A 10,494-nucleotide genomic window follows, 5' to 3' on the forward strand; every position below is an offset into this window, starting at 1 on the left:
TGCGGCAGGACCATCTGACTCTCCACCAACAGATATCAGGGAAAAGAAGGATCGCGCATATTGAATTTCAACATGCCCAATCCTTTCTTCTCATGGGAGACAAGCTACAAACAGGGGGGGTCTGGCTGCGGCTTATACCCCTCTCTCATTTTAGAATATCAATCCAAGTGTTCATGTATAAAAGGGAGTCAGGAGGAATAGCAGTCTGTTGAACAAGTGTTCGGCTAACATCTATTCAAGGTTTATGGCCGCCTTTACTTAATTTACAAATTGTACCAGAAAACTGTCAAACAGGCTTTGCTCCACATTTACTATATGTTTTAGACATTTTCAGCCCTTTTCTTGCTTTGTCCATCAAAGGGGTGGTCCTTTGTAGCAAAGGGAGTACGGCCTAAATGTAACACTGTAAAACTGCGCCAAAAATGTCACAATCTTAGTTGTAAACCAAGTCTGCTAAAAAGTTGAATAAAGTTAGACCAGATAGTCTTAAAATCCAACAAATGTATCAATCCGCTAAGCCACTGTGATAAAACGGGCGCATTTTAAGACGACCTAGTCGAAGTTTGCTCTAACTATTTGACAGTATTAGTAAATCTGCCCCATAGGTCGAAGTAAAGATGCTCCAGCATGGAGAATGAAAGCACTTCCTACAAGAGGCTTGTCAGGAGATAATGAGAGCTCCTCTTTGGCTTAGAGGTTTCAGCTGCCGGTAATCGGATGCAACATTGTAGGCGAAGAGCCACTGATGTGATTTAGATTTGTGTCAGACCTTCAGTTATTGCAATCATTCGGCAGTGACAAAGGGATCTGTTTTATTAAAAAAGTACATAAATTACTAAATCCACCAATATGTTCACGTGTATCCATGTCAATGCAAGATTTCAGCTAGATTTCCCCTTTACGGCAGCCAACACAAACAATAAGAACGACAGTCATACACAAAACAGGATGCAATTCGATTTAGCTTCTTCTTATACAACAATTCCAGAACAGTCTATTCATTCTATACATCACAGGTCGAAACACAACTTCATAGTAGACTTACACAGAAGACAGAGTAGCTAAGACTTAGAATGGTTACAAGGTTTGAATAAACAGTCAATTTTGGAGCGGAATCGATGGAGTTCTCCAGACATGTGTCCTCCTCCTCCATGTTATCTTGAATGCAGACCACTGCGTTGTGGGTGAAGACCTCAGAGGTTGTCCTGTAGGACAATGCAAAGACGCAGTTCAAGCCTACGATCGTCCCTTCGTAAGTTACCATCCAGTTGGCGATCCAAGCCATGCTACAATCGCAGCTCCATGGGTTGGAAGCAAGGAAGACGCTCTTCAGCTTGGGCATACGGGAGAACAAAAAATTGGGAAGAGAGGTCAGATTATTTTTGTTCAGTTGAAGCAACTGAAGCTGTTTGAGGGATGAGAATGCGTTGTGCGTGATGTGCGTTATACGGTTGTTGTTCAGATGTAGCTTTTTCAAATGTACGAGTCTATTAAAGGAGCAATTGATTTGATCAATCCTATTAGCTTCTAGGTACATAATCCTTAAGCGGTCTAATCCACCAAAAAGCTGATTAGGCAAATGGGATATCGAGTTATGCCCTAAATTTAGCACACTCAGTTTGTTCAGTTGGTTGAAGGCTTCCACTTGAATGGCCCAAATCCGGTTTCTTCGTAGATTAAGATCTTCCAAGGCTTGTTGATACTTGAAAGAATTTTTTCCGATGGCTGCTATGTAATTATTCTCCAGGGATAACCTGGTGACGTTGTGGAGCTTCCTCAACGCCTGCGGAATGTAATGCATCTTATTGGAGCTCAAATCAAGAAATTCCAAAGATGATACATGTGAGAATACAAGAGGATGGATGTCAAAGATGTTGCAATGAGACAGATCCAAAGAGAGGAGGGAGAAGAGGCCACGGAAGGTGTGGGCATGGAGGTAGGTCAATCTTGGGTTTCGGCTAAGATTTAATTCTTTAAGATTACCAAGAGCGATAAAAGCACCGGGATACAGGAACGTCAGGTTGTTCAGGTTGATCCACAGTATCTGAAGGGCAGGTACATCACGGAAAGTGTTGAAAGGAAGGATCCGTATTAGGTTCCCTGCCAGGTTCAGTAGCATGGAGGTAGCAGGCAGATCTGGAGGTAAATTTTTAATCCCGACTCTATTGCAAAAGACTTCATCATCAGAAGAGCATTGACAGACAACAGGGCAGGTCATGTTGCTTACATCATTGCTTGCCTTAGCAAAACAGCCGGAGAGGATGACCGAAAGGATCGACATTCTAGAATAGATCATAGTAAAGACCACCGAATTGTAGGCTGGCAGCATGGTTGCAATGTGATGTCTGTCATTGTAAGTGGACCACCACAAAACAACAGGCGACCAATCGAGTGGTTAGGCCATTATAAGCTGATTATAGGTCACAACGTACCCATTATAGGTGTCGCGTCTCTATTAAAGTGCTGGTGACAACGTTAGCGATCATTAAAGGAGGGCGTACAGCTCTGGATAGATGAAGATTTCCCTTTTATATACATTTGTTTGACAATCACAGGTTACAACAAACTTTAACTTGACTTTTTCAATGGCTTTTTAGGGTTGTGTCACTTTAAAGTTTGCTGAAACTTTGTGCCTTTAATGGTCAAGTTAATTGTCATGCCTTTGGCAGTCTCTGTTCAGTAAAATTGTCTGTACTGTATAAGGTATATGATATTGCTTTATTTCTGGCATTATTAGATGGACTTTCTGTTAGGGCTCCATCTAGTGTGCATTCATATACTGAGCCTCAGTGTATTTTGTCCTCTGAGGGATGCTGTACCTTTTACCCATGACCTCAGTGACATCATCAGCTCAGCCCACAGTAGCCATTTTCTGGCACATTCCCTCCATGTCTGGACTGCTCTAGAGACCCTCTGCAAACCTTTATTATCCAGGCTCACAGTGGCATCGTCGGTATGTGATAACTTCTACCTGATGTCCTACTCTTAGCATCCTGTGTATATATGTTTCCAGTTCCATGATTATACCACTTCTATAGTTTCTAGTCTTGTGTGTGTTATTCAGATAGCATAGCATGTGTCCTAGTGTATGCGCATGCACACTTATCATCCCTCATGGCTGTATTACATGCTTCCTGTCTTCTCACATGTATGTAATGTATTCTATGTACTGCTATGTTAGTGTACATTGCTAAGTGCATCATTTTCTTTGTTCTACAGTTTTACCTCTACCTTGCAATAAAGTTGAAAGCGGACATTGCTCCATCGTCATTGTGTTGCAGGGAAGGTTATCTGCCTGTCTACTTATGCTCCACTCATAGGGAGGACAGAACAGTAAAACGACGGCCCCTCACAGTCTGGAGAACAGTAAAACGACGGCCTCTTCGCAGGCTGGATAGAGAAACAGGGACTTCTCACAGGCTGGACACAGGGCACCAGCAGTCTAGACAGCAGGATACTAAACCACGTTTTGTGCTATATGCAGAGATACTGCTACAGGACGCCCACTACAGCGGTAAGCACGTAAGCTCGTCCGGAGCGTCACCATGTCAACCTTAGAGACTGGACTGTATGAGACAAGGTCTCACATCTCAGCTAGCTCCAGAAGCTCAAAAGGGTCAGTGAGTAGCTCTACAGTCGCCATTGCTCGTGCAAAAGCGGAAGCCGCCAAAATGCGAGTGCATTATGCTGAGCAAGAAAGGCAATTAAAAGTAGAGAAAGCACGCATGGAAGCAGCACTGGAAAAACTATCAGTAGAGAAAGAAGCTGCAGCTGCTGTGGCCGAAGCAGAGGCTTTGGAAGAAGCAGCGATCTACGCAAGTGAGAGATTCAGCAACATGTCTAGGCGCAGTTCTGGTCACCAAGACAATCTCCAGCGTACTTCAGACTATGTTCAGCTACATGCCAAGTCGGGTGACGACTCGTGCTCAGATCCGGGAGAGGAGTCAAACCTCCAAAAAGAGCTCCGCCAGCAACCGGTAACACAGCAAGTGACCTCAGCACACCAAATGCCCAACATCAAATTAGATAGCAGTTTGATATTCAGTCGGCCCTCAGTACAACCTAAGCTTGAACCAACAAATGTTTGGAGTACCACGATCGCCACCAATAAGAATGAACCTTTAGACTGTGACTATTATCATAGCAGCATGTCAAAGAATCGCTGTAACTCAATAGGACCTCCACAAAGCAACTTACCTTCAGATCTACCACGCAGAGATCAAGGTATGACAGACCTCGTCAAATTCTTTGCACGACGTGAGCTAATAACTAAAGGACTCACAAAGTTTAATGACAGACCTGAAGGCTATAGAGCATGGCGTTCGTCATTCAGAAATATGATCAAAGATCTCGACCTGTCTGTAAGTGAAGAAATTGACCTCCTAGTCAAATGGTTAGGCAATGAGTCAGCAGAACATGCAAAGCGAATTAGAGACATCAACATTAACTACCCAAGCAGAGGACTAAAAATGATATGGGAAAGACTGGAGGAGTGTTATGGCTCACCAGAAGTGGTAGAAAACGCACTCTTCAAAAGGATTGAGGATTTTCCTAAGATTCCCAATAAAGGATTTCAGAAGCTGAGAGAATTAAGTGACCTGCTGATGGAACTCGAAGTTGCTAAAGGTGAGGGAGACTTGCAAGGTCTCGCATTTTTAGACACAGCACGTGGTGTCAACCCCATTGTACAGAAATTACCTTACAGTCTACAAGAAAAGTGGATTACTCAAGGCTCCAAGTACAAACAACAGCACAACGTCTCATTCCCTCCATTCTCCTTTTTTGTGGATTTCATACGCCAACAATCAAAGACTAGGAACGACCCAAGTTTTGACTTCTCAACATTTGAAACCGCTTACACCAGAACTAACAAACCTGCTTCACTTCGTAACCCGAAAGCTACACCTGTTGCAGTACACAAAACCAGCATATCTGCTGTGCATCCCTCAACAAGAGACCCTTGCAAAGACTGCCCTCTACATAAGAAGCCTCACCCATTGCAGAAATGTAGAGGATTCAGGGAAAAACCTCTTAAGGACCGGAAAGCCTTTCTCAAGGAAAACCAAATTTGCTACAAGTGTTGTGCCTCAACATCTCATAGGGTGAAGGACTGTACAGCAAACATCGAGTGTTCAGAATGTCATAGCAAGGAGCATACCACGGCCTTACATCCTGAGCCCGCCCCATGGACTCTCACGCCTTCAGACCAGGCTACAGAGCATGGCGGGGAGGAGAAAGTCACAGTACTTCCTGAAGTGTCACCCCAGTGTACCCAAGTCTGTGGAGAGGGCCTCAGAGGTAAATCCTGCTCTAAGATTTGTCTTGTTAAAGTTTATCCAATTGGACACAAAGAAATGGCTGTAAGGTTGTATACCATTCTTGACGATCAAAGCAACAGGTCCCTTGCCAGCTCTACTTTCTTCGACATCTTCAACATTGAAGGACATAGCTCTCCATATTCACTTAAGACTTGCACAGGCGTGACTGAAGAAGCCGGAAGAAGAGCTACTGGTTTTCAAATAGAATCCATGGATGGTGAAACATCCCTGCCTCTACCTAAACTGATAGAATGTAATCAAATTCCAAACAACAGAGAGGAGATTCCAACACCTGAAGCAGCATTACCACATAAGCACTTGAAGACCATGGCCCATCTCATCCCTGCTTTAGATCCTAAGGCTCAAATAGTGCTTCTGCTTGGAAGGGACATCATAAGAGTCCACAAGGTCAGAAAACAGGTAAATGGCCCTCACAATTCTCCATTTGCACAGAAACTAGACCTAGGATGGGTCATTGTAGGTGACGTCTGCCTAGGAAATGTCCACAAACCATCCACGGTAAATTCCTATTGCACTAATACACTGGAAAATGGATGCCCATCCTTTTTCCAGCCTTGTCCTAACAGGTTCCTTATAAGAGACACACCTAGCAGTATTTCATACTCTGACTCTACGGAAATCGGGACCCATTTCTGTGACGAAGACAGAGACCACTTAGGGTGCACAGTGTTCCAGAGGACAAAGGACGACCACAAAATCGCCCCCTCTATTGAAGACGAAGCCTTCTTGGACATAATGGAACAAGGCTTTTTCAAAGATGAAGCAAACAATTGGGTGGCACCACTTCCTTTCAAAACTCAGAGACGCCATCTCCCCGACAACAGAGATCAAGCACTGAAGCGCTTTTTCTCACTCAGACGCAACCTTCTAAGAAGGCCAGATATGAGTGAACATTTCTTCACATTCATGGGGAAGATATTTGGAAACGGTCATGCGGAAGTTGCTCCACCTCTAAGAGAAAAGGAGGAACACTGGTACCTGCCAATCTTTGGTGTCTACCACCCTAAGAAGCCAGGACAGATCCGGGTAGTATTTGACTCCAGTTCACAGTATGAAGGAGTCTCCCTCAATGATGTTCTCATGACCGGACCAGACCTCAATAACACACTATTAGGAGTGCTCATTAGGTTCCGTAAAGGATTAATTTCCATTGTTGCCGACATACAGCAGATGTTTCATTGTTTTCTAGTGAAAGAAGAACATAGGAACTTCTTGAGATTCTTCTGGTTTAAAGACAACGACCAAACCAAAGACATAATGGAATACCGAATGAAAGTACATGTTTTTGGCAACAGCCCATCTCCTGCAGTCGCCATCTATGGACTCAAAAGGTCTGCCCGAGAAGGTGAAGAAGAATATGGACAAGATGTCAGGCAGTTTGTAGAAAGAGACTTTTATGTGGACGATGGCCTGAAATCACTTCCATCACCAGATGCAGCAATCGACCTACTCAAAAGAACCCAAAGTATGCTTGCTTGTTCGAACCTCAAACTCCATAAGATAGCTTCAAACAGCAAGGCTGTCATGAAAGCCTTTCCCACTCAAGATCACGCCAATGACCTGAAGGATCTAGACTTGGCAACGGCCACAATACCCTTGCAGCGCAGCCTAGGGCTCAACTGGGACCTCAACAACGACACCTTTACCTTTCAGGTGGATCAAAAGCCAAAACCATTCACACGACGCGGTGTCCTATCTACGATCAACAGCATCTACGACCCGCTTGGGTTTGCAGCTCCCGTGACCATTCAAGGTAAGATGCTGCTCAGAGACTTGACTGCAGATACATGCGATTGGGACTCCCCACTTTCCCCAGAGAAGGAGACATTGTGGGTAAAGTGGAGAGACTCCCTGGTAGCATTATCCGACCTACACGTTCCTAGGCCGTATGCACACGTGCCTATTGCAGAGGTCAAGTCTAAAGAGCTGTGTGTATTTTGTGATGCCTCAGTGAAAGCAATTGCTGCAGTTGCCTACCTCAAAACGATTGACATTAAGGGCCAGACACATATTGGGTTTGTGATGGGAAAGGCAAAACTGGCACCATCTCCTGAGCCTACCATACCGAGGCTGGAGCTTTGTGCTGCCGTTCTGGCAGTAGAACTAGCTGAACTCATTGTGACAGAAATAGATATGACACTTGATGACACAGAATTTCATACAGATAGCAAAGTAGTGCTGGGCTACATTTACAATGAGTCTAGGAGATTCTATGTGTATGTGCATAACAGAGTCCATAGGATTAGAAAGTCATCAAAACCTACTCAGTGGCGCTATGTACCGACTGATCACAACCCAGCAGATCATGCTACAAGAGCTGTACCAGCACCACTCCTTAAAGATACCACATGGCTCACAGGGCCAACTTTCCTTTATAAACCAGTACTGGATACTCACAAGAAAAGCACCTATGAACTGCTAGACCCAGATTCCGATGCAGAGGTTCGCCCTCAAGTTTCCACGCTCATTACGACACTTTCTAGCAAACAGCTGGGATCTAAACGTTTTAACAGGTTCTCAACTTGGAAGTCACTAAACCGCGCTGTAAGTTGCTTAATTCATATCGCCAGAACCTTCAGAGCCACGCCAGCAAGATCAAGTCATTGCAGAGGTTGGCACCGCTGTCCAAAGGGCTATACAGTGGATGAACTTACACAGGCCAAGGACGTTGTCATCCATTGTGTGCAACAAGAGATTTACGCAAGAGAACTAGAATCACTCCAAAATCAAAAGAATGTGCCTAAAGATAGTTCCCTCAGGAAACTTGACCCATATATAGATGCTAATGGACTGTTGAGAGTTGGAGGACGTGTCTCAAATGCACAGCTTGATAGTAACGAGTGCCATCCTGTAATACTCCCTAACGATCATGTTGCGTCTCTACTTGTGCGGCATTACCATGAACAGACTAAACACCAGGGACGTTTGTTCACTGAGGGAGCTCTATGTACAGCTGGATTTTGGATAGTTGGAGCCAAAAGACTTGTGAGTAATGTCATTTTCAGATGTGTTACATGCCGGAAACTCCGTGGTACGTTTCAGTCGCAGAAAATGGCTAGCCTCCCTGCTGACCGACTCAGCACTGAACCACCGTTCACAAATGTTGGGCTCGACGTGTTTGGCCCATGGTCCGTCACCACGCGGCGCACTAGAGGAGGCGAAGCAAACAGCAAACGCTGGGCTGTCCTATTCACTTGTATGAGCATCAGGGCAGTGCACATAGAAGTTATTGAGTCTTTGGACACATCCAGCTTCATAAATGCATTAAGACGCTTCATTTCTATAAGAGGTCCAGTCAAGCAAATCCGTTCTGATAGAGGTACCAATTTCATTGGAGCGTGTAAAGAGTTGAATATTCCCTCAAACATTGACAGCGACCATGTAGGAAGATATCTTGCGAACCAAGGTTGCACATGGTCATTTAACCCTCCACATTCTTCTCACATGGGCGGCTCATGGGAGCGTATGATCGGCATAGCACGTAGGATCCTTGATTCGATATTCCTCCACGAGGGCACTTCAAGACTCACCCATGAGACCCTCACAACTCTTATGGCTGAAGTAGTAGCTATCATAAACGCGAGACCATTAATGCCAATATCCAGAGATCCAGATGACCCTCCTTTGCTTACTCCTTCTACTCTACTCACGCAAAAGTTCGATGCAATTACAGCTCCTGCTGGTGAGTTTGATTCTAAAGACTTGTACAAGTGTCAATGGAGACGGGTACAAAGCTTGGCAAATGTGTTTTGGGAAAAGTGGAGGAAACAATACATCTCAACTTTACAGACTAGGAATAAGTGGCATTCCAGTAAACCCAACATGGAAGTTGGCAATGTTGTTCTTGTCAAGGACTCTCAGTCAAAAAGAAACGAATGGCCTATGGGACTCATAACCAAGGTTTTTCCTAGTGAAGACGGGAAAGTCAGAAAGGTGGAAGTCAAATTGTGCAAACAAAATGAGCCTAAACTCTTCTTCAGACCTGTTACAGAACTAATTTTATTACTCACAACGAAGAGGTCTTAATGTGGTAACCTTGGGTTACCAGACGGGGAGTGTCATGCCTTTGGCAGTCTCTGTTCAGTAAAATTGTCTGTACTGTATAAGGTATATGATATTGCTTTATTTCTGGCATTATTAGATGGACTTTCTGTTAGGGCTCCATCTAGTGTGCATTCATATACTGAGCCTCAGTGTATTTTGTCCTCTGAGGGATGCTGTACCTTTTACCCATGACCTCAGTGACATCATCAGCTCAGCCCACAGTAGCCATTTTCTGGCACATTCCCTCCATGTCTGGACTGCTCTAGAGACCCTCTGCAAACCTTTATTATCCAGGCTCACAGTGGCATCGTCGGTATGTGATAACTTCTACCTGATGTCCTACTCTTAGCATCCTGTGTATATATGTTTCCAGTTCCATGATTATACCACTTCTATAGTTTCTAGTCTTGTGTGTGTTATTCAGATAGCATAGCATGTGTCCTAGTGTATGCGCATGCACACTTATCATCCCTCATGGCTGTATTACATGCTTCCTGTCTTCTCACATGTATGTAATGTATTCTATGTACTGCTATGTTAGTGTACATTGCTAAGTGCATCATTTTCTTTGTTCTACAGTTTTACCTCTACCTTGCAATAAAGTTGAAAGCGGACATTGCTCCATCGTCATTGTGTTGCAGGGAAGGTTATCTGCCTGTCTACTTATGCTCCACTCATAGGGAGGACAGAACATTAATGTTTGCTAGATCTGTATGTAGCGCCGTTGTCTCCAGCGAGTCCTGACAGCCCCATTTGCAGTGTATATTGTGCTGGAATTCAGTACTACAGGCACATATATAGAGGCAGACTATGGAGGAGGTATGGTGTCCTTGGAGAGGGGGTGCACAGTCCTGGTGGCTCTCATCCTCTTTGCTAACTCTAGGATGCCTACACGGCTTTACGCTGGCGATCGCGATATCGCTGCGTTTTTTTAACGCGAGGGTCAATAGGACTTTCTAATGTTAAAAACGTATCGCACAAAAATCGCACGTTGGTGCTTTGCAATTTTTGTGCAGTGTGTTTTTAACATTAATGATTCCTATTAACATTCGCATTATAAAACGCAGCGATATCGCGATCGCAAGTGTGAAGGCACCCCTGAAGGCACTCC

General features: G+C 44.4%; 2 protein-coding genes across 2 annotated transcripts; one reads left to right on the plus strand and one right to left on the minus strand.

The window, feature by feature from the left end:
- Positions 1-866: 866 nt before the first annotated feature.
- LOC136581136 (nyctalopin-like) lies at positions 867-2,281 on the minus strand. The gene has a single exon (XM_066582119.1). The coding sequence runs from the start codon at positions 2,279-2,281 to the stop codon at positions 1,031-1,033; it is 1,251 nt and encodes a 416-aa protein (XP_066438216.1). The 3' UTR covers positions 867-1,030.
- Positions 2,282-5,893: 3,612 nt separating this feature from the next.
- Positions 5,894-10,075, plus strand: LOC136580941 (uncharacterized). The gene is made up of 2 exons (XM_066581878.1): positions 5,894-9,696; positions 9,963-10,075. The coding sequence occupies exon 1, from the start codon at positions 6,075-6,077 to the stop codon at positions 9,363-9,365; it is 3,291 nt and encodes a 1,096-aa protein (XP_066437975.1). The 5' UTR covers positions 5,894-6,074; the 3' UTR covers positions 9,366-9,696; positions 9,963-10,075.
- The last annotated feature ends 419 nt before the right edge of the window (positions 10,076-10,494 follow it).

The sequence above is a fragment of the Eleutherodactylus coqui genome, chromosome 10, assembly GCF_035609145.1.
Source record: "Eleutherodactylus coqui strain aEleCoq1 chromosome 10, aEleCoq1.hap1, whole genome shotgun sequence".
Lineage (NCBI taxonomy): Eukaryota > Metazoa > Chordata > Amphibia > Anura > Eleutherodactylidae > Eleutherodactylus > Eleutherodactylus coqui.